Source organism: Hemitrygon akajei, unplaced genomic scaffold (genome assembly GCF_048418815.1).
Source record: "Hemitrygon akajei unplaced genomic scaffold, sHemAka1.3 Scf000063, whole genome shotgun sequence".
In the NCBI taxonomy this organism is placed as follows: domain Eukaryota; kingdom Metazoa; phylum Chordata; class Chondrichthyes; order Myliobatiformes; family Dasyatidae; genus Hemitrygon; species Hemitrygon akajei.
Genome location: NW_027331949.1, coordinates 2,697,174 through 2,721,836, shown reverse-complemented (window position 1 = coordinate 2,721,836; position 24,663 = coordinate 2,697,174). Strand labels below are relative to the sequence as shown.

The 24,663-nt window shown below is 42.8% G+C and overlaps 1 protein-coding gene across 2 annotated transcripts in view; it reads left to right on the top strand.

Moving 5' to 3' along the window:
- Positions 1 to 17,296, top strand: part of LOC140721889 (NACHT, LRR and PYD domains-containing protein 6-like) — a 111,764-nt gene extending 94,468 nt beyond the window's left edge. For both annotated transcript variants that reach the window (XM_073036717.1, XM_073036718.1), the window contains 5 exons: positions 8,710 to 10,450; positions 11,073 to 11,159; positions 12,686 to 12,856; positions 14,079 to 14,246; positions 14,371 to 17,296. In XM_073036717.1, coding sequence (XP_072892818.1) covers positions 8,710 to 10,450; positions 11,073 to 11,159; positions 12,686 to 12,856; positions 14,079 to 14,246; positions 14,371 to 14,458 — 2,255 coding nt within the window. In that variant the 3' untranslated portion in view covers positions 14,459 to 17,296. The remainder of the gene's footprint in view (positions 1 to 8,709; positions 10,451 to 11,072; positions 11,160 to 12,685; positions 12,857 to 14,078; positions 14,247 to 14,370) is intronic.
- The last annotated feature ends 7,367 nt before the right edge of the window (positions 17,297 to 24,663 follow it).

Below are 24,663 nucleotides of genomic sequence, written 5' to 3'. Positions count from 1 at the left end.
ATGTCACAAGTCAGAATTTTTTTTAAAATCTGATAATCAGACAGTATTGGCTCCCTTCCTGTTTACCCTGTATACCTTGAACTGAGCATGTCATCTGCAGGAGTTCTCTGATCACTCAGCAATGGCTGGGTGTATAAAGGGAGGACAGAAGGATAAATATAGGGCCCTGTTGAAGGACTTTGTCAAATGGTGCAAGCTGAATCATCTGCAGCTCAACATCAGTAAGACAAAGGAGATGGTGATGTGCTTTAGGAAGACTAAACCTGCTCTGCTCCCTTTTACTATTGATGGTGAGGACGCAGATGTGGTGAGGACCTAACAGTACCTGGAGTGGAAACCAATGTAGAGTCTGTGTACAAGAAGGGCCAGAGTCACCTCTACTTCCTGAGGAGACTGAGGTCCTTTGGAGTATCCAGGCATCTCTTTCCCATTTTGTACCAGTCTGTTGTCACCAGTGCAATCTTCTAGTGCTGGTGTGCTGAAGCAATGACATCAACATGGGTGATGCCAACAAGGCTCAAAAAACTGATTAGAAAGGCTGGCTCTGTTATAGGAGTCAAACTGGAGACCCTGAGTTAACCTGGGTTGCTGGGGCAGCCATGATCGACGGCCGGGGAGTCCCAAGTACCTTTGCATCTCAGAATTTTTTCATTTTCTCCTCATTTAGAAAATAGCCTGCACATTTATTTCTACTGCCAAAGTACATGACCATGCATTTTCCAACATTTTCCATCATTTGCCACTTTCCTATTCTGTCTAAGTCCTTCAACAGCCTATCTGTTACCTCAACACTACTGGCCACTCCGCCAATCTTTATATCATCTGCAAACTTGGCATTAAAGCCATCTATTTCTTCATTAAATCTTTGACATTCAGCATAAAAAAGAAGTGCTCCCAACACCGACCCCTGTGGAACACCACTAGTTCCTGGCAGCCTACCAGAAAAGGATCCTTTTATTCCCACTTGCTGACTCCTACCAATCAGCCAATGCTCTAACCATGTTAGTAACTTTCCTGAAATATCATGGGCTCTTAACTTGGTAAACAGCCTCATGTGTGGCCTTGTCAAAGGCCTTCTGAAAGTCCAAATATATGTTTACTGTATCCCCTTCATCTATCCTACTTGTAATTATCAAAAGATTCCAGCATGTTCATCAGGCAAGATTTTCCCTGAAGGAAACCATGCTGACTTTGCCCTATCTTGTCCTGTGTCACCAAGTACTCCATCACCTCATCCTTAACAATTGACTCTAACGTCTTCCCAGCCACTGAGGTCAGGTAACTGGTCTATAATTTCCTTTCTGCTGCCTTCCTCCTTTCCCAAAGAGTGGAGTAACACTTGCAATTTTCCAGTCCATTGGCACCATTGCTGAGTCCAATGATTTTTGAAAGATCATTTCCAATGCCAACGCAATCTCTAACGCTTCCTCTTTCAGAACCCTGGGGTGCAGTTCATCTGGTCTGGATGACTTCTGTACTTTTAGGTCTTTCAGCTTTTTCAGTACCTTCTCTTGTAACAGTAACTGCACCCACTTCTCTTCCTTCACACACTACATCAGGCATACTGCTCCTGTCTTCCACTGTGAAACTGATGTAAACTACTCATTTAGTTCATCTGCCATCTCCTCATCCCCGTCACTATTTCTCTGCCCTCATTTTCTATGGGTCCTTCATCCACTCTCATCTCTGTTTTAATTTTTACATACATGAAAAACCACATTGATGTTTGCTGGTTTGCTTTCATATTTCCTCTTTTCCTTCCTAATGATTCATTTAGTTGTTTTCTGTAGGTTTTTAAAAGCTTCCCGGTCCTCTATCTTCCTGCTTATTTTTTGGCTTTGTTGTATGCCCTCTCTTTTGTTTTTACAAAAGCTTTAACTTCTGTTGTCAGCCAGTTTTGTACTATTTTGCCAGTTGAGTCTTTCTTCTTTTTTTGAAATACACATGTACTACGCCTTCCTTATTTCCCCCAGAAACGCACACCATTGATACTCTGCTGACATCCCTGCCGGCTCCTTCTAATTTACTTTGGCCAGCTCCTCTCTCATACCACTGTAATTTCCTTTACCCATTGAAATACTACTGTGTCAGACGTTAATTTTCTCTCTATCAAGTCAAACTCAATCATATTGTGATCAGCACCTCCAAAGGACCAGGTACTGTGGCATCTATCGTGGAGAGGTTCTGCCCTTGAGCATATCAGTGAGTGGCCACTGTGGCAGGGATGGAGTTTTTGGTTTGTGCCATTATGCACAGTTCAAATCACTTCATGATAATTGGCGTCAGTGCAGAGTTCTTTGGTACAGGGATGATGCTGACCAATTTGATACGTGTGGGGACAGCAGCGTGGATGAGCGAAGTATTGGAGATGACTATGAAGATATCAGTGAGCTCTCTGAATACTTGGCCTGGGATGTTGTCTGGCCCTGCTCTCTTAAGAGAGCTGACTCTGCAGCATCCTCCTCACATCTGCTGGTGTTTCGGAGAGTGGCTGCTCACCTTCAGGAACCAGGGATGTGTGGCTTTCATTGCCTACCTTGTGTTACGTAACCCATGAAAATTGTCCAGAACATCAGTGACAGAGGGATCACGGCTACAGTTGACACTGTTTTTCCTTATGCAATCAGTAACTTTTCTGTCAAGGTGACTCCAGCGTACAACACTCTCTCAGTCGACATCGCTCTACTAGCACATGAAAACTAATTTTTAAAAACTTTTCTTAGGTCTGTTTTTTTTTTACCTTAAATGTGTTTCCGGGACAGTTAGAGCCTGTGATTTACAGTTAGGAGACTGTTTGAGGGATCCAGGGCTCTGCTGGCTCGGAGAAAATTCTGAAGCGAGCGCGTACTCGTACGGTCTCGCTGAGAAGAAACTTTGAGGTGTGGCAGGAGCCAACGTTTGACTGTGTTTCGCCGTTTAACAAGTCCATTAATTGGCGATTAAAACATCGAGGAAGATTGCGGAAGGCGAGCGAGAGTTCATTGCCGACTGCCTGCTGTTTGACCGCTGCCGAGGAAGAAGTCTGTGAACGGCCGATCGCCGTGTGGCTCTCTGTGGCAGGCGGGTAGGCCTTTCTATCTCGTGTGGTGTCTCTCTCTTTCAATAAATGTCGGTGATATCGGAGGATGCTGTCGTGATTCTGTATTTAAGAACTGTGGATTTTTTCCAGACTTATGGTTTTTATGTTCTGTGTAGTTTATCACCTGTTCCTTTGCCAGTTTGCTGTGCGAGGGGAGGGTGTTTGGGGGTTGAGGTTCCGTTAGTATACTGCTAGTTTCTTGTGTGGCGGAGAGATTGTTTTTTGGGCATCGATATTCCTGTTCCATTTTGTGCCAGGAAGAGGGTGGTTGATGATCGCAATGCTGTTCTTTTTGGACGGAAGAGGTGGGTGTTTTGGTTTCATGTTTCCCTCCAAATTACTTTTATGTTGTTTCTTTGCTTTGTGTCTCTCTGGAGAATTAAAATATCAGAGTTGTATGTGGATACATGCTTTGATAATACATAAACCTTTGTATCTTTGAAAGCTGCCGTCCGATGCGCCACAAGGAAAAACAGCGTTGTCTGACTGCTTCCTTGGTATTTCTGTACTTATGTATTGTTGACTGACACTATCTCTGTAGCTGTGACATTCCATTCTGCATTCTGTTACTGCTTGACCGTGTTCTACCTTAGTACACTGTGTAATGATGTGATCTCTGTGAATGATATACATAGAACAGTACAGCACGTTACAGGCCCTTCGGTCTACAATGTTGAGCCGACCTTTAAACCCTGCCTCCCATATAACACCCTGCCTTAAATTCCTCCATATACCTGTCTAGTAGTCTCTTAAATTTCACGAGTGTATCTGCCTCCACCACTGACTCAGGCAGTGCATTCCACGCACCAACCACTCTCTGAGTGAAAAACCTTCCTCTAATATCCCCCTTGAACTTCCCTCCCCTTACCTTAAAGCCATGTCCTCTTGTACTGACCAGTGGTGCCCTGGGGAAGAGGCGCTGGCTGTCCACTCTATCTATTCCTCTTAATATCTTGTATATTCTATCATGTTTCCCCTCATCCTCCTTCTCTCCAGGGAGTAAAGCCCTAGCTCCCTTAATCTCTGATCATAATCCATACTCTCCAAACCAGGCAGCATCCTGGTAAATCTCCTCTGTACCCTTTCCAATGCTTCCACATCCTTCCTATAGTGAGGCGACCAGAACTGGACACAGTACTCCAAGTGTGGCCTAACCAGAGTTTTATAGAGCTGCATCATTACCCCGCGACTCTTAAACTTGATCCCTCGACTTATGAAAGCTAACACTCCATAAGATTTCTTAACTACCCTATCTACATGTGAGGCAGCTTTCAGGGACCTGTGGACATGTACCCCTTAGATCCCTCTGCTCCTCCACAATTCCAAGTATCCTGCCATTTACTTTGTACTCTGCTTTGGAGTTTGTCCTTCCAAAGTGTACCATCTCACACTTCTGGGTTGAACTCCATCTGCCACTTCTCAGCCCACTTCTGCATCCTATCAATGTCTCTGCAATCTTTAACAATCCTCAACACTATCCACAACACCACCAACCTTTGTGTCGTCTGCAAACTTGCCAACCCACCCTTCTACCCACACATCCAGGTCGTTAATAAAAATCACAAAAAGTAGAGGTCCCAGAACCAATTCTTGTAGGACACCACTCGTCACAACCCTCCAATCTGAATGTACTCCCTCCACCACGACCCTCTGCTTTCTGCAGGCAAGCCAATTCTTAATCCACCTGGCCAAACTTCCCTGGATCCCATGCCTTCTGACTTTCTAAATAAGCCTACCGTGTGGTACCTTGTCAAGTGCCTTACTAAAATCCATGTAGATCACATCCACTGCACTACCCTCATTTATAGGTCTGGTCACCTCCTCAATGAACTCTATCAGACTTGTTAGCCACGATCTGCCCTTCACAAAGCCATGCTGACTGTCCCTGATCAGACCACGATTCTCTAAATGCGCATAGATCCTATCTCTAAGAATCTTTTCCAACAGCTTTCCCACCACAGACATAAGGCTCACTGGTCTATAATTAACTGGGCTATCCCTACTACCTTTTTTGAACAAGGGGACAATATTCGCCTCCCTCCAATCTTCCGGTACCATTTCCGTGGACAACGAGGACATAAAGATCCTAGCCAGAGGCTCAGCAATCTTCCCTCGCCTCGTGGAGCAGCCTGGGAAATATTGCATCAGGCCCCGGGGACTTATCCGTCCTAATGTATTTTAACAATTCCAACACCTGCTCTCCCTTAATATCAACATGCTCCAGAACATCAACCTCACTCATATTGTCCTCAGCGTCATCAAGTTCCCTCTCATTGGTGAATACCGAAGAGAAGTATTCATTGAGGACCTCGCTCACTTCCACAGCCTCCAGGCTCATCTTCCTGCCTTTACCTCTAATCGGTCCTACCTTCACTCCTGTCAACCTTTTGTTCTTCACATAATTGAAGAATGCCTTGGGGTTTTCCTTTACCCTACTCGCCAAGGCCTTCTCATGCCCCCCTTCTTGCTTTCCTCAGCCCCTTCTTAAGCGCCTTTCTTGTGACCCAATATTCCTCAATAGACTTATCTGATCCTTGCTTCCTAAACCTCACAATTGATAGGTATATGGACAGCAAAGGAATGGAGCGTTATGGACTGAATGCGGGCCGGTGGGACTAGGTGAGAGTAAGTGTTCGGCACGGACTAGAAGGGCTGAGATGGCCTGTTTCCGTGCTGTAATTGTTATATGGTTATATGCTACCTTCTTCCATCTGGCTGGCTTCTCCACCTCACTTGTCACCCATGTTTCCTTCACCCTACCATTCCTTATCTTCCTCACCAGGACATATTTATCCCTAACATCCTGCAAGAGATCCCAAAACATTGGCCACATGTCCATAGTACATTTCCCTGCAAAATCATCATTCCAATTCACACCCGCAATTTCTAGCCTTATAGCTCCTAATTTGCCCTTCTCTAATTAAAAAAATTCCTGCCTTCTCTGATTCTATCCTTTTCCATGATAATATTAAACACCAGGGAGTGGTGGTCACTGTCCCCCAGATGCTCACCCACTGAGAGATCTGTGACCTGACCCGGTTCGTTACCTAATACTAGATCTAGTATAGCATTCCCCCGTCGGCCTGTCAACATACTGTGACAGGAATCCATCCTTGTCGCACTTAACAAACTAAACCATTGGAACTAATCAGGTGCCAATCATTATTAGAGAAGTTAAAGTCATCCATGATAACAACCCTGTTATTTTTGCAAATCTGCCTCCCAAAATCTGCTCCTCGGTATCTCTGGTGCTACCAGGGGGACTATAGAATGCTCCCAGTAGAGTAACTGCTCCCTTCCTGTTCCTGACTTCTACCCATACTGACTGAAAAGGGGATCCTGCTACATTACCCACCCTTTCTGTAGCTGTAATAGTATCTCTGACCAGTAATGCCACCCCTCCTCCCCTTTTCCCTCCTCCCCTTTTCCCCCCTCTCCATCCCTTTTAAAGCACTGATATCCAGGAATATTGAGAATCCATTCCTGTCCTGGTGCTAGCCAAGTCTCTGTAATGGCCACTACATTGTAATTCCATGTATGTATCCAAGCTCTCAGTTCATCACCTTTGTTCCTGATGCTTCTTGCATTGAAGTACATGCACTTCAGCCCTTCTACCTTACTACCTTTACACCCTTTATTCTGCTTCTCTTTCCTCAAAGCCTCTTTATATGCTAGATCTGGCTTTACTCCATGCACTATACTTGCAGCTCTCACATTACCTTTATCCTCCTCCACCTCACTATCTGTTCTAACACTTGGCTCTCCTCCCTCACATATCTAGTTGAAACCCCCTGGAGCAGCACGAGCAAGCCTTCCTGCAAGAATATTAGTCCCCCTCCAGTTCGGGTGCAACCCGTCGGAACAAGTCCCATCTTCCCTGGAACAAGGCCCAATTGTCCAGAAACATGAAGCCCTCCATGCTGCACCAACCATTAGCCATGTGTTTAGCTGCATTATCTTCCTATTTCTAACCTCACTAGCACGTAGCACGGGTAGCAATCCTGAGATTGCAACCCTGGAGGTCCTGTCCTTCAACTTTGCACCTAACATCCTAAATTATCTTTGCAGGACCTCCTTCTTCTTCCTATCCATGTCATTGGTCCCTACATGGATCACGCCATCTGGCTACTCACCCTCCCTCTTGAGAATACTGAGAACTCGATCCGAGATATAGCGGGCCCTGGCACCAGGGAGGCAACAGACTATCCAGGATTCTCGACTCTTCCACAGAGATCTGTCCCCCTAACTATCGAATCCCCTATCACTACTGCTCTCCTCTTTTCCCTCCTTCCCTTCTGAGCTGAGGGTCCAGTCTCGGTGCCAGAGACGCAACCACTGCTACTTGTTCCTGGTAGGTCGTCCCCACCAACAGTATCCAGAATGGTATACTTATTGATGGGAATGGCCAGAGGGGTGCTCTGCTCATTCTGTCTAATCCCCTTCCCTCTCCTGACAGTCACCCAGCTACCTGTCTCCTGACTTTTAGGGGTGACTATCTCCCTGAAACTCATGTTTATTTCTGCCTCTGCCTCCCGAATGATCCGAAGTTCATCCCCTCCAGCTCCAGTTCCCTAACACGGTTTGTCAGGAGCTGCAGCTGGATGCACCTTTTACAGGTGTAGTCATCAGAGACAATTGTGCTGTCCCTGACACTCCACATACTGCAAACAGAGCACTCGACTGCCCTAACTGCTGCCTCCATTGCCTACTCCAAAGTTAATTATAGTTATTAAAGAAACTTACCCGGCCTTACCTGACTGGGAGCAAGCTCGTCCTCAGCCTCTGCTCGCCGAAGCCTCTCGAGCCAAAGTCTTCCTGCTCTGTCTCCCTCTACTCCGTTGCCCGCTCCGTTAATCTGCTCGTATTATAAACTCTCCCGCTGCCTCACAGGCCGACTTTCACACACTTGCGCAGTCGTGCCCATTCAAACTGCCGAAGAAATACAAGACAAGATTGTCAGTGTCCCTCGGTACACGTCAACAATAAGAAACCAATTCCAATTCTGTTATTGTTTGACTTTGTTCTGCCCCAATACACTGTGTAATGATGTGATCTGTGTGAAGCACAGAAAGCCTAGTGTAAAAGCAACACTGTGTATTGCTCTTCCTGTCTCCATTGCCGGTTTAATTCCCAATGATTTTGGAGCTCGCGGTTTAGTGACTGTCTCCTTGCACCCTCCCAGGTGGTTAATCGCAGGCATCCACCTGCCTCACTGCCAGGGCTGTGAACGGTGTCAAGAGTATGTGACTGAACCAAGAGCCTCCCCCTCAGTCCCTGTTTGGGACTGTTAGTTTTTTTTTCATGTGCAGTGGAGTGATTGGTTGGAAGGAGAGGGGTTTTGAAGGGTTGGTGATCGGGATGCAGTTCTTTTTTGTATGGGGGGGTGGTTGATGTTTCTCACTGAATGACTTTCATGTTCTTTCTTTGTTTCGTGGCTATCTGGAGAAGACAAATTTCAGAGTTGTATATGGATAATAATAAATGAACCTTTCATGCCCTTGATGCCCAGCCACAAATGCCAGGATTGGAATCTACTGGTGAACCTCCTCTCTATGGAGTTGGGGAATTGTAAGTTCTTGTTGCTTTGGACATACAAATGAGAAACCTTTTTCTCTCTGTTCCCCTGAAAGATGTTCAACAGAAACACAAGGAGACTCTGCGGGCACAAACTGAAACATTGAGAGTGAACACGATCCTGGTGAGGGAGAAGGTGAAAGGTTTCCAACTGGTTGATCGATACGCTGAGCTCACGGTCATTTCTACTGTTCGACCTCGGAGACTGGTGGAACATGAGCTGCAGGCAACAGGCCGGGACCATGATGAGTTGAGAAAGAAACAACTCCAGAGAGAGTTAGAAATAATCCAAACTGATCAGTTGTTCCAGAGCAGCTTTTCCCGGGGTAAATCCAAATCTGGGAGGTCAGCAGCAGTAGCCGGAACCGCAGGGATCGGAAAAACAACAATGGTGCAAAAGATTGTTTATGACTGGGCTACGGGGAAAATATACCAACAATTCCAGTTTGTCTTCAGTTTCAAATTTCAGGATTTAAACTTCTTCATTAAGAATAAAATAACCCTGAAGCAACTAATTCTGGATCAGTATCCTTACTTTGGGAACTTCCTGAAAGAAGTCTGGAATAATCCAGAGGGATTGCTGTTTATATTTGATGGTTTAGATGAATTCAAGCACAGAATCGATTTTGCTGACAGTCGGAGAGATACAGAGCCCAGGCACCAGTGCCCAGATCCCGAGTGGTGGTGTGAAGTGTCGGACATTGTGTACAGTTTAATCCAGCACAAGTTGCTCCCAGGGTGTTCAGTGCTCGTGACCACCCGTCCCACTGCGTTACATTTATTGGAAAAGGCAGACATCAGTGTCTGGGCTGAAATCCTGGGATTTGTGGGTGAGGAACGGAAGGAGTATTTCAACAGGTTTTTTGAAGATCAGACAGTGGCAGCAGCTGTTTTCAAACACGTGGAGGAGAACGATATTCTGTACACCATGAGCTTCAACCCTTCCTACTGCTGGATCCTTATTTTGGCACTGGGCCCCTTCTTCACAAAAAAAGACAGGGACCCACAGCAAGTTCCCAAGACCGTTACCCAACTATATTCCTACTATCTTTATAATATCCTGACAAACCACAGGCGTGAGATTGAGAGCCCCCGTAATGTGTTACTCAGGGTTGGTCAGATGGCGTTCACAGGAGTGTCCCAGAGGAAGGTTGTGTTCACAGATGGAGATTTGATCAACTGCAATCTCCAGCCTTCCCAGTTCCTGTCCGGGTTCCTGATGGAGCTTTTGGAGAGAGAGGATTCTGCCTGGAGTGTGGTGTACTCATTCCCACACCTCACCGTCCAAGAGTTTGTCGCTGCACTTGCACAATTTCTAACTGCAGATGGTAGGGGTATCCTGAAACTCCTCACTGAAGCCCAGAGCACGACAGATGGACGATTTGAGATGTTTCTCCGTTTTGTTGCTGGTCTCTCCTCTCCATGGTCAGCTCGGGTCCTAGAGGAGTTTCTGGGTCCTTTTCCCAATGTCACAACCTATCGAGTGATTGACTGGGTGAAGGAGGAGTTTAAACGCCAACTTGAAAATTCAAGGAGTAAACGTGGTAAAAGGGGTCTCCTGAACACATTGCACTGCCTGTTTGAGTCTCGGAATCCAGGACTGGCTCAGGCTACACTGGAATCTGTGGAAACGCTTTCGTTCAGTGGATTGCGACTGACCCTGATTGATTGCACAGTCCTGTCACATGTTCTAGAGTTCTGTGGTGCAATAAAACTCCTCGACCTGACGGGCTGCCAAATACAAAGTGAAGGACTCCAACGGCTCCGAACCAGACTGCACAAGTGCCAGGAGTTGGGGTAATTGTTCATTTATCTCTGTAACTCCTCTGCCGCTCAAGTCCGGCATAATTCCCTCCCCCTAATCTGTTCGGCTATTTACCCCAGTTCACTCCTCTGTGGAGCTGCTTACACCACCTCCCCATCTCCATACCCCAACTTCGCTCCTCCGTAGTGATGTCTCCATGCAGCCCCCCCACCCCCCATCCAGCTCACTACTCTGTGGGGCTATTTACTCCCCCACTTCTCTGTAGTGATGTCTCCATGCCGCTGAGTCCTCTGTGGGGCTGTTTACTCCCCCACCTCGCTCCTCTGCAGGGCTGTCTACACACCAGCCTCTGTTGTGTTCTGTGTACGCTTTCCCTTCCTCTCTGGGTCTTTGTCACAAGCCCATTCCCCTCATTCAGTTGTTGGTTTTGATGCTCCCCATGTGTTTGTAACCCTCTCATTTTTAATCATTGCATGGGAAATTCCCCATTAAGACAAGAAACTCAATGTAAAGTTATTTACACTCTTTGAATATTTGGGCAATAAGACATCTATTGATTATTATTTTCTGAGTATGTTTCTTGTAATATCTGAATTATATTCCATTATGCCAGACCTGGGGTTTGACTCAATCTGTTTCTCACATTGTGTTTAGAATGGCTGATAACAACCTGGGAGATTCAGTGATGCACCTGGTGTCTGCCCTACTGAGGACCCCGGACTGTATAGTACAGAGATTGGAGTAAGTATCAAACCATGAGGGAAATAATATTTGTAGTCACTGGGTGTCCGATACTGAACAGTAATTAGGGTAAAAAGACACGGATGGGAATTGTATACAGACCCCCAAACAGTAGTAAGGATGTGGTCTGAAAATTAAGATGGGTCATAGAAAATGCTTGTCAAAGGGACAGTGTTACAAAAGTCATGGGGACCTTCAATATGCAGGTAAATTGGGAACATCAGGTTGATGTTGAATTCCTGGAGGGGGAATTTTTAGTGCCTAGGAGATGGCTTTTTAGAATAGCTCATGGTTGAACTCATTAGGGGATCAATTATTCTAGATTGGGTGTTGTGCAATTACTTGATTAGCGAGCTTAAGATATAAGAACCTACTGAGCAAGTGGTCATATTATGATAAAATTAATTCAGAAATTTGAAAGGGGAAAACTAAAGTCAGATATATCAGTGGAGTAAAGGGAATTACTGAGGCATGAGAGAGGAGTTGTCCAGAATTGATTGGAAAAGAACACTGGCAGGGCTGATGGCAGAGCAGCAATGGCTGGAAATTTCTGGAAGCAATTCAGAAGGCACAGGATATATACATCCCAAAGAGGGAGAAGTATAAAATGATACAATAGCGGTTAACAAAAGAAGTCAAAGCCAACATAAAAGCCAAAGATAGGGCATATAATAGAGCAAAAATTAGTGGGAACTTAGAAGATAGGTAATGAAAAGGTAATGAAAAACGTCATTAAGAAGGTAATGATAGAATTTGAAAGTAAACTAATCAATAATATTAAAGGGGATACCAAAAGATTCTTCAGATATATAAAGTGCAAAAAAAGAGGTGGGAGTGGATATCAGATTGCTGGAAAATGATACGGAGTATGTAGTAATAGGGGACAATGGAATAGCGGATGAGCTGAATAAGTAATTTGTGTCAGTCTTCATGCTGGAAGACGCTAGCAGTATGTTGGAACTTCTAAAGTGTTAGGATTCAGAAGCGTGTCGTGTCCTATTACTAGAGAGAAAGGTTTGGGAAACTGAAAGGTCTGAAGGTAGAATCACCAGGACCAAATAGTGTACGCAGCACAATTCTGAAATGCTGGAGGCATTAGTAATGATCTTTCTAGAATCACTAGATCGTGGAATGTTTTTTGGAAGACTGGAAAATTGCAATGTAACTCCATTTTTCAAGAAGGGAGAGAACCAGAAGAAAGGAAACTATAGTTAGCCTAACCTTAGTATTTGGGAAGATGTTGGAGTCAATTATGAAGGATAAGGTATCTAGGTACTTGGTGGCACATGATTAAATAGGCTGTAGTCAGCATGGTTTCCTCAAAGGAAAATCTTGCCTGCCAAATCTGTTTGAATTCTTTGAGGAAATAACAAACAGGACAGACAAAGGAGAAATAGTTGTTGTTGACTGGTTTTTCAGAAAGCTGCAGTGCCCTGCTGGTGGCATGTGTTGAAATGTCAATAAATAAATAATGCAATCAGTAGTTGTGCACTATCCCCTGGCTCTCTACTTTATCTCCTCTTTAGGCTGGCATCCAACCATCTCACAGATTCTGGTGCCAAGGAGATATCCTCTGCTCTCAATTCAAACCGTTCGCTGACTGTGCTGAATCTGAGCAATAATAACCTGGGAGATTCTGGAGTGAAGCTGGTGTCTTCAGCTCTAAGGGACCCAGACTGTAAAATACAGGCACTGGAGTAAGTATCAGACTGTGGAAGACCATGTCTGTAGTCACTGGGTGCCTGACACTGAATATTAAGTCCTTTGACAAGGTGCCACACATGAGGCTGTTTCACAAGCTACAAAGCCCATGGTATTACAGGAAAGATTCTTGCAAGGATAAAGCAGTGTCTAATTGGCAGGAGACAAAGAGTGGGATTAAACAGGGCCTTTTCTATTTGGCTGCCAGTGACTCATATTGTTCCGTAGGGATTGGTGTTGGGACCACTTCTTTTCATGTTATGTGTCAGTGATTTAGATGATGAAATTGCTAAATTTGTGGTCAGGTTTGCAAGCAATACTGAGATAGGTGGAAGGGTAGGTAGTGTCTCAGAAGTAAGGGGTCTGCAGAAGGGCTTGGACTGATTGGGGGAATGGTCAAAGAAGTCACAGATTGTGTGTAAGAAAGTGTATGGTCATGCACTATGCTAGAAGGAGTAAAGCCATATTTTCTCCGTTTACTTTTTAAACAGAGAAAGTCCAAAAATCAGAGATGCAAAGGAACTTGGGAATATTTGTTCAGGATTTCACTTCCCAATGACTTGCAGGTTGACTTGGTGGTAAGGAAGCAAAAATCAATGTCAGCTCCTCATCTTGAAAAGATGTGCTAACATTGGAGAGAGTGCAGAAATAACAAGAATGAATCCAGGGGCGAAAGAGTTTGGGTTAAATGAGGAATGTTTGATGGCACTGGGCCTGTACTCACTGGGGTTTACGAATGAGGGGAGATCTCAGCAGATCTTTTGAAAGGCTTAGATAGAGTGGATGTGGAAAAGACATTTCCCATAGCGGGTGAATATAACCTAAGAATAGAGGCATGTCTATTTAGAGCAGAGACGAGGGAGGAGGAAATCCTTTAGCAGTGCATACTGGACCTGGGGAATTCATTGCCACAGATGGTTGTGAAGGCCAAGTCATATTAAAATTGTATTTTAAAGTGGAGGTTGATGATTCTTGATTAGGCAGAATGTCAATGGTTACAGGGTGAAGGTAGGTGAACGGGGTTGAGAGGATAATAAACCAGCCATGACGGAATGATGGTGCAGAGTCGAATGGCCTAATTCTGCTCTTGTGTCTTATGTATCTGTAATTGTGTATCTGATAAACACTGGCACTTGCACAGTCTTCTCTCCCTCTCCCTCCCTCCCTCCCACTCTCTCTCTCTCTCTCTCTCTCACCACCGCTGTCTCTGATCTCCAGGTTGAGGTGCATCGGTCTCACAGATTCTGGTGCCAAGAATCTCGTCTCTGCTCTCAGTCAAAGCCAATCACTGGTGGAGCTGGACCTGAGATCAAACTCCCTCTCAGATCAATCTATCCCCTGTTTCTGCCACCTCATACAGACCCTCCTGAGTCTGAAACGGATCCGGTGAGTGTTTTGATTATAAAATATCAGTGGATCTGCAGGGTTTCTGGTGATATTTGTCTGCTGTTAACCCCAGTCCCTTTTGTCTAATCTGTTTATTTCCTCTTTCTTCTTCAATCTGTTTCAGGTTGTGTGAAAATTGTTTCAGTTCAGTTGGCAGGAAACAGCTGAAGTGTCTGCAGGAACCCAGACCCCAGCTGACTGTGGAACTGTGAACATCTGGAAGTGGGAACTACTCCGCCCTTGGAGTGGGGTCATTTTTTGCTGATTTCTCATCTGTAAGACTGGAAGGCATTTTAGGAGCGAAATCAGTCCACCCAGCCCTTCACATCTCTCCAACATTCAATCATAGCTGATTTATTCCCCTTCTCAGGCCCATTATCCTGCTTCCTCTCCTTTGCCACCCTGATTATTCAAGAATCTAGCCACTTCCGCTTTAAATATACCCTCTGTAGCTGACTGTGGCAGCAAGGAAATTCCTCCTCATCTCTGCCCAAAAGGAACATCCCTCTACTCTGAGGCTGTGCTCTTTGATCATAGACTCTCTGACTTTTGGAAACATCCTCTTCACGTACAGTCCATCCAGACTGTTTCAAAACTATCTTTCCCACAGCCTTCTAATTTCCAGTGAGTACAGGCCCTGAAGCATCAAATGCTCCTCATATTTTTAAAAAATTTCATTCCCAGGATCATTTACCCTCTACAATCCAGACACCTGTTCTTCAATAAAGGGTGCAAATTTCTCACAATCCTCCAAATGTGCTCTGACCTGTGTTTCCTAGAGCCTCAGCATTGCATTCTTGCTGGAATTCATGGTACATATTCATGTCAACAATATACTGCAGGTAGGAAAAGGGAGTAAGTCCTGAAGAGAGAATTTAGAGAGCTGAAAAGCAGGACCCTGGGATAGTAATCTCTGGATGCAAAAAGACTGAATAAGATGAGATAAAATAAAGGACACCACGATGAGATTTACGAGAATAATAGAGGGAATGAAAGGGTTAATGCATCAGGTGTGTTTGATGGCTCTGTGCCTGTAGCCGCTGGAGTTAAGGAGACTCAGGCCAGATCTCATTGAAACCAATCGAATATTGAAAAGCCTAGAGAGAATGGATGAGGAGAGAATGTTTCCAGTAATGCAGTCCAGAATAAAGGGCACAGTCTCAGAATAGAAGGGTGTCCCTGCAGAACAGAGGTGAGGAGGAATTATTTTAGCCAGAGGGTGGTAGATCTGTGAATTAATTGCCATAGATGGATGTGGAGGCCAAACCTTTGAGGTTGATTCTTTCCTGATTAGTAGGAGCATTGAGGGTTACGTAGAAACAGCAAGAGAATGGGGTTGAGACCGGATGGCCTAATTCCATTCGTACAGCTTAAGATCTTACATTTTGTGGAATGGTGGCTGCAGAGGCTTGTGTGGGAACTGTGTTATTTGCTATTTCCATAAGTGATTTGGGTGCAAATACACCAAGCTTGATCACTACGTTTCTGGATGATACAAAAATAGAAGAGAGTGAGATTCCAGCTGGATCTTGCTCATTTAGGGAAGTGCGCGAATGGATTTCAATGCAGATCCATGTGAGATGATGCACTTTGAAAAGTCAAACCAGGACTTGTGCTCCAAATGATGGGACGGCTAATGGACTAGCTAGGTCCAGGAATCCATGTGCGCATTTTATTGAAGAGTATCACAGGTAGGCAGGATGCTTTGGCACGCTCGTCGTCATTGGCTAATGTGTTGGGCAGGCGAGTTGAAACATTATATAACAGCTGTATGTCATTGCCGAAGCTCTACATGAGCGCTATGTACTGTATTGGTCACAATAAGCAAGAGGTTAAAAGAGATGAGGTTTGACAGATTAACACTTTATTCCTCAGTAGTAACAGTTTTGAAATGTTTAACATTATGTCTGACAGAGAAATTTTTAAAATTACTCAAGGTCTGCATCCCTGTGGTGAAGGACTTGCTGTTGTAAGGATCACTGTCGTTATACTCCATTGCCAACTGTTTCTGGGCAGTGTACTGTGGAATGTTTGTATCGGTGCGTCGTTGAGGTGTAGGTCTGTGGTGAGCTCTCTTTGTGTCCTTGCCGCCCGTTTCTGATGTTGTAGCATTCTGTGACCCAGTGGGCTCACGGTCACTCTTACATCTGCACTGCACAGGGAGTCGTTACGGTGCTGGGATTATAAAAGTCTGTTCACTGTGGGTGCATGTTCTCACAGTACTGCACTCCCTGTCGTGAAGACGTGTCCTCACTGTACAATGCTCCATATTCGAAACACCTCTGCTCTCACAGTACAACGCCGTGTTGTAAATGTCTGTGGCCTCACAGCACAACTCTGTGCTGTGAAAACCTGCGTCCTCAGAGTACAATTCTCTGTGTCATGAAGATGTGTACGCTCACAGTTCAGCATCGCATGTTGTGAAGTCCTGTGTCCTCACATAACAACTCTGCATGGGATGTGGACCTGCGCCCTCAGTGGTCAGCATGGGAGAGTTGGGGTAGGGCCTATTTCCATTCCATATAATTCTGTGACTGATCTGAGTAATTCTGCAACTGCTGCCTCTGTACGGTTGTAGCATGACACCCCGGTGTGGTGCTGAGTTCTTCACCCATTGAAGTTCATCATGCCATGTGCCTCACTCAGCGTGCAGTCGACCGTTGTCGCTACTTTCAGGAAGCAAAATATTCTTCCCCACCCCTCCCACCGGCTGCTGTTCAGCAACACTTCCCGGGGCCTGAAATGTAGCACATGTAAAGTTCAAAATGCATCAGTTCACTGTGTTAATGTTCCCAGATCAGTACATAACACACTCCACAAATTCTTATCATTGCCCCTTCAGTTCAACTGACCCGTAAGTACATTAAAATGTCCCTTAAGATTGAAATGCCTCCCGCTGTACCGACAAGTTCACTGTCAACATAATAAAGTATTTCCCAGCGATAAATTTGCTGATCTGCTGAGGAGTCACCATTGATACGATGTTTTGACGCGATAATTATTTCCCGGAATACTTTGCAGAGTTTTTGTTCACATTTCGATTAAATATTTATGTGTAAATCATAACTACATTTTGACTCTTTTTTTAATTGTATGGTTGGGACAATTGCAGACATAAATCAGATAAGACAACAGTAAGATGGCAGCCATTCACACCGCTCAGCGGCACAGCTGTACTGGAGAATGGTCCATTGATGTGCAGATAACCATGTGTAACACTTGCTCAACGGGCTGGTATATGTCTCGGGGGAGAAATTCCAGCCACTCTCCAACCCCGCCTCCCGTATACGCAGGTGCTGTGGAAATCAAGTTAATGCAGCGTCACACACACAATATCAAACTCACACCAGATGCATTTATAGAATATACTTTAAAGATTTTACTAAAACTAAATGAGTACTAACAATACAGTATATATGAAGGGAAAGAAAATAAAGTAAAAGGTGCCAAACTTTTCAAAGTTCAGTCAGTTTAGTGCAGATCGTTGGAGCTCAACCATTTAACAGTTCGACCCCTCGTCGCTCTCCTCCGACCTCCACATCCTTGCACCTGGGGCCACCCGCAGTTATCAACCGAGCAGTGTGGCACATGTCCACCTTCTTCAGCGTCTTCTTCCCGACTCCGCGAAAACCTAGCTCCCAGACTCACAAGACAAAATAACATTCCCCCATTGATTAACAAATGAATATAATCCCCGTTATCAGCAATTCTAAACCTAAACAAACTGCTAGAAGTTTCGAGAATGCTCTGCAAGAAACACTCTCTCATCAGTTAGCGTAACAAAGAAGCAGTTTTACTTTTACCCACAAAGAAGCCATTTTGATTAACATACACAGTACACGTTACCTTTCACAATCGATGCAGCGGAACTTCAGATAATTCAGTGAGATAAGCAGACAAGAATGTAGTGTGTTTGTGTGTGGTTGGCTGCTGTTGGGTTCAACGGATTCATACAAATTTCCACCAGCCCACACCACATGAAATTGTCAAGTATTGTTTGGGTGAACAGATGGCAGTGCTGCACTCAATCAGTGAATTCTGCAATGAGTTGCCCTATTGATGTTCAAATGTTGGAAAGGGTTTTTAAGGGGATGTCAGCACTACACAGACAATCCAGTCATAACATATCAAAATTGGAGATGCATTTAGATAATTGGATTAAAAATACTTGGCTTGGGTTATCCTAGTAATAGACTGACTTTATTGAAGTTCAAAGTGAATTTATTACCAAAGTCTGGTGACAGGTAATTTGGTAATTATACAATTCTGAGATTCACTTTCTTGTGGTCAGACTCAGTAAAGCCAAGAAACATCATAGAATCACTGAAAGACCGCACAGAACATGAAGAGAAAATAATGTACAAATAAAAACAAAATGTACAAATACAAAAGAAAAAAAAGAAGTATTAATAATAAAACAATAAGTGAGAGACCGCCTCTGTCTTTCGATGGAGTAGCAGTAATTTTGTGCTGCTCTTAGTTTTCTCTCTCTCCCCCAGCTAAAATTTTGAATTTAAAATTTTTAATTGTGTTTCTTGAAGAGGAGTAATATGTCTATGTCTACAAGAAATGGGAAGAATCTGCATGAACCTACTGACAAAGGTAATGGAAAAGGAAGTATGCCGAAGGAAAGATCTGATGAAATGCCAGCATAGGCTGAAGATATCGTTCGGACACTGAAATCAATTCCAGATCTAAATAAAGCAATTAAAGACCAACTGGAAAAGAATAATAATGAAATGAAGTTATATCTGGGAAAACTTAAAGATGTGGAAACTCAAATTACTAAACATGAAGAGGAATTGAAGTCAACTAAGCAAAAACTGTCTGAAACTACAACCCGTTTGGAAAAATATCTTAATAAGATTATTGATCTGGAAAGTAGGTCTCACCGAAACAACATATGAATCGTTGGATTGCAAGAAGGAGCTGAAAATGCAGACTTAACGGTTTTCTTTGGTAAGCTCTTTCATGATCTATTTCCAACTATTTTATCACAGCCGCCTGCTATTGAAAGAGCGCACAGGCTGTCCACTTCGAAATTTAGACTCAACCAGACCAAGATTTATTTTGGTTTGTTTTCATCATTTTAAAATTAAAGATCAAATAATGCGACAGGCAAGAAAACAGAGAGTTTTCAGATTCATTGAGTCTGAGCTCTGTTTTTATGAAGATTATCCAAAAGAAGTAATGGAACAAAGCAAGATTTGCTTTGGTAATGAAACAAGCATATGATAAGAAACTATTTCCCTCTTTGAGTTACCCAACAAGAATGGAAGTTTTTCCTCCTAATTCTTCCCCACACACTTTCTTTGACTCAAAAGTCGCACTGGATTTTGTCCAGGCTATACCTGTTACCATCACTGATGTTACTACCAAATGAACTATCGGAAAAGTTGTCTGATTATCTGTATATTACTTACATTTTGAAAAGAAGATATATGCAGATATATGAAGGCTATTTGGATATTTCATAGAGAGATTAATAAAAGAAGATAAGAAAACCTGCTCATCATTACATCTTATTGGATTTTTTTTTTTGGAAAGAAGATTTACGGTTCAAGTTTGACTGTTTAAATGGTTAATTACATATTTGACTGAGAAAAGAGGAGAAAAGGATTTGTTCCTTTTATCTAATATTTGGTTTGATTTTTTTGTTGTTTCTGTAGAATTTTATAAACAATTTGGAAAATTGCTTTCTCCATATATGTTAGAGATGTTTAAAGATTCTTTTGTGAAAATTGATTTACCCACTACTTTTTATGAAGCTTCTAATTCTTTAATTCTCAAAAAGGATAAAGATCCTACTGATTGTGCCTCATACAGACCTATTTCATTATTGAATGTTGATGCTAAGATTCTGTCAAAGATAATGGTCAATCTGTTGGAGAGCATTTTGGGTAAAATCATTTTTAAAGATCAAACAGGCTTTATAAATGGTCGTTATTCTTTCTCAAATGTTCGGAGATTATTTAACATTATATATTTGCCTTCTAAAACTCCACAATGCGTTATATCTTTGGATGCTGAAAAAGCATTTGATCGAGTCAAATGGAAATATTTATTTAATGTTTTAGAGAAATTTGGATTTGCTATTAATTTAAATAATTAGATTAAAATTATATATAAAGCTCCTATTGCTACTGCTGTCACTAATAACTGTAGGTCTCCTTTTTTGGCTATCTCAGAGGACAAGACAAGGTTGTCCATTAAGTCTTTTGTTATTTAACTTAATATTAGAACCCCTTGCTATTGTTCTTCGTGAAGCCAAAAATATTCATGGGAGTTTTGTGAATGAGACCATGCACAAGATCTCTCTTTACTCTGATGATTTATTGGTATATATATCTAAGCCTGAAGAATCTATTCCTGCTTTGCTAAAATTATTTGACAAATTTGGAGACTTTTCAGGATATAAAATAAATTTTAGTAAAAGTGAATTGCTTCCTTTAAATGAATCTGTCTCTATATATGATAATATTGCTTTTAAAGTTACGGATTCTTTTAGATATTTAGGTGTTATAATTACTAAAAAAATATAAGGATCTTTATAAAGCCAATTTTCCTCCTTTAGTGGACTCTATGAAGTATTCCTTTAGTAGATGGAGCCTACTTACATTTTCACTGGTTGGTCGTATTCATATAGTTAAAATGATGATTTTACCAACATTTTTATATTTATTTCAGAATATTCCTGTTTTTTTAACTAAGAAATTTTTTGATTGGATTAATTCTATTATTCTATCTTTTATTTGGGATAATAAAAGACAAAGAATTGGTAAATGTCATTTGCAAAAGTTGAAAAAGGACGGAGGTCTTGCTTTGCCTAATCTAAGAATGTATTATTGGGCTGTTAATTTACGGTATATGTCCTTTTGGTTATATTGGGGTGGTAGGAATGATCGGCCAATTTGTGTAGACCTGGAACTGAGAGCTGAGAAACAGTTTTATTTAACTTCGTTATTAGGAGTTGTTCTACCTATACAATTAGCTAAAGTTGATAATTTAAACTATATCCTGTGGTTAAACACTCTTTACAAATTTGGCTCCAGTCCCGCAATATTTTTAATCTTAAAAATTTAAGTTTTGTAGTATAATTTATCGTAATTACTTTTTTAAACCTTCTTGGAGTGATCCAATTTTTTTATTTTGGAAAAATAAAGGTATTAGTTCTTTTTTTGGATTTATTTAAAGAAGGCAGATTGATGTCTTTTGAACAATTAGTCGATAAGTATTCTCTCTCATATTCATACTTTTTACAATATCTTCAAGTTAGACATTTTTTACAAAAGTATTTAAGTAATTTTCCTTATGTATTGGAGGCTGACTTGTTAGATACTATTATGAATATGAACCCCCTCGTTGAAAGTTCTATTGGAAGAATTTATTATTATTATTATTATTATTATTATTATTATTATTATTACAATGGGATAAGCATCCTTTACTTAAGATTCAACAGGATTGGGAGAAGGAACTCAATTTGACTTTTATATGGGAGGATTGGACACGGATTCTGAAGCTGGTTAACTCTTCTTCGATCTGTGCTAGTCATTCACTGATTCAATTTAAAATTGTACATCGTTACTATTTGACGAAGGAGAGACTTTCTAAAATATTTCCCAATGTTGACAAGTATTGTGATAGATGTAAAACTGCGATAGCTGCACTGACACATATTTTCTGGTCATGTTCTATATTAAAACAGTTTTGGAAGTTATTCTTTTCGACAATTTCTAAAGCACTCAGAATCAATTTACAACCTAATAAATTGACTGTGCTGTTTGGAAAAATTCCTCAAAATATCCATGGTATCTCTGTGTCTGACCAACATGTTATTGCGTTTCTGTCTCCATCTCTGGAGACGGCTTACCTACTGATATCTACTATAAGCCTACAAACTCTCACAGCTACCTGGACTATTCCTCTTCCCACCCTGTCTCTTGCAAAAATGCTATCCCCTTCTCACAATTCCTCGGTCTCCACCGCATCTGCTCTCAGGATGAGGCTTTTAATTCCAGGGCGAAGGAGATGTCTTCCTTTTTTAAACAAAGGGGCTTCCCTTCTTCCACCATCAACTCTGCTCTTAAACACATCTCCCCCATTTCCCGCAAATCTGCCCTCACCCCATCCGCCCGCCACCCCACTCGGGATAGGGTTCCCCTTGTCCTCACCTACCTCACATACCAGCCTCCAGGTCCAACGTATAATTCTCCGTAACTTCCACCACCTCCAACGGGATCCCACTACCAAGCACATCTTTTCCTCCCGCAATTTCTGCTTTCCACAGGGATCGCTCCCTACGTGACTCCCTTGTCCGCTCGTCCTCCCCATCCCTTCCCACTGATCTCCCTCCTAGCACTTATCCTTGTAAATGGAACAAGTGCTGCACCTGCCCTTACACTTCCTCCCTCACCACCATTCAGGGCCCCAGACAGTCCTTCTAGGTGAGGCGACACTTCACCTGTGAGTCGGCTGGTGTGGTATACTGCGTCCGGTGCTCCCGGTGTGGCCTTTTATATATTGATAAGACCCGATGCAGACTGGGAGACCATTTCACTGAACACCTATGCTCGGTCCGCCAGAGAAAGCAGGCCACACATTTTAATTCCACGTTCCTTTCCCATTCTGATATGTCTATCCATGGCCTCCTCTACTGTCAAAATGAATCCAAGCTCAGGTTGGAGGAACAACACCTTATATACCGGCTGGGAAGCCTCCAACCTGATGGCATGAACATTGACTTCTCTAACTTCCGTTATTGCCCCTCCTCCCCTTCTTACCCCATCACTGACATATTTAGTTGTTTGCCTGTTCTCCGTCTCCCTCTGGTGCTTCCCCCCTCCCCCTTTCTTTCTCCCGAGGCCTCCCGTCCCATGATCCTTTCCCTTCTGCAGCTCTGTATCACTTTCGCCAATCACCTTTCCAGCTCTTAGCTTCATCCCTCCGGTCTTCTCCTATCATTTCGCATTTCCCCCTCCCTCCACTACTTTCAAATCGCTTACTATCTTTCCTTTCAGTTAGTCCTGACGAAGTGCCTCGGCCCAAAACGTCGACAGTGCTTCTCCTTATAGATGCTGCCTGGCCTGCTGTGTTCCACCAGCATTTTGTGTGTGTTGTTTGAATTTACAGCATCTGCAGATTTCCTCATGTTATTGCATTTGTTACATTGATAGCTAGGAGGGCCATCTTGTTGAAATGGAAGGATATATCAGCTCTAACTTTGTCACAATGGTTCACTCAAGTGATGCTGTGTCTTAGCTTGGAGAAAATTAGAAGTCGAACCTTTGAACCTTTATTTGATTTTGAGAAGAGATGGTGCTCATTTGCTCGTTATTATCATTTCAGTTAACTGATAGATTTCCTCCACGATCTAAATGTATTTTTTTAAATATATATTTTTTTTCTTGTTGGCCGTTTCATGTTTATTTTTAGAAGCTTTTTGTATGACGCATGGCTCCGAAGGGTTTCTTTTTTCCCCTCACTTTTCTTGCTTAGTAGGGTTTTTTTATATTCACAAAAATTTTCAATCCTTAAGATAATTTCTTCTTTTTTGAGGCATTGTAAGTGTTGTTACTTTGATGTACTTGTGCTATTTTTGAATAATAATAATAAAAAGATTTGAAAAAATAAAAAAAATAAAACAATAAGCAACAAATATCGAGAACACGATAAGAGTGCTTGTCGGCATTCCGAACTTGAGAGCAACTATACTCTCCAAGAGTCAGACGAATTTGAAAACGATGGCCAGCGAGTGTAATTGGAGGTCTCACCCTGCATTGAAAAAAGACACTGACGGTCTTCAGATTTTCAATTGATGGAAGAAACCAAGATGTTAAAACTGAAAAGTAGGTGCCTCATCATTCACGCACTCAGAATTACGTACTTTCAGAGTACTGTATTAAGAGCATCGTCAGGATATAGAAATATTTGACATGTTTGGGCGAGCCTGAGATTGATGGAAGGGCAGAGATATCTTCCAGCAGTACGGATATCGCTGCTGAAATGGAACAATTATTTGAAGCAAAGCGTCCAGGCAACTGGGGTCATAAGAAGTTCAGGACGCGGAAACTAAGGAAGAGAAATGTTGAAATCATTTGAATGACACATCTAGAATCTTGTTACATGGAACATAGAACATAGAGTTCTGCAGCACATGATAGGCCCTTCGGCCCACAACGTTGTGCCGACCATTTAAGCTACTCCAGGAACTGCCCTACCACATAGCCCTCTTATTTTCCTAAGCTCCATGTACCGATCTAAGAGGCTCTTAAAATACCCTATTGTATCCGCTTCCACCACCGCTGCCGGCACTGCATTCCACCACTCTCTGTGTAAAAAACTTTCCCCTGACATCCCCTCACTACCTACTTCAAAAGCACCTTAAAACTACGCCCTGTCGCGTTAGCCATTTCAG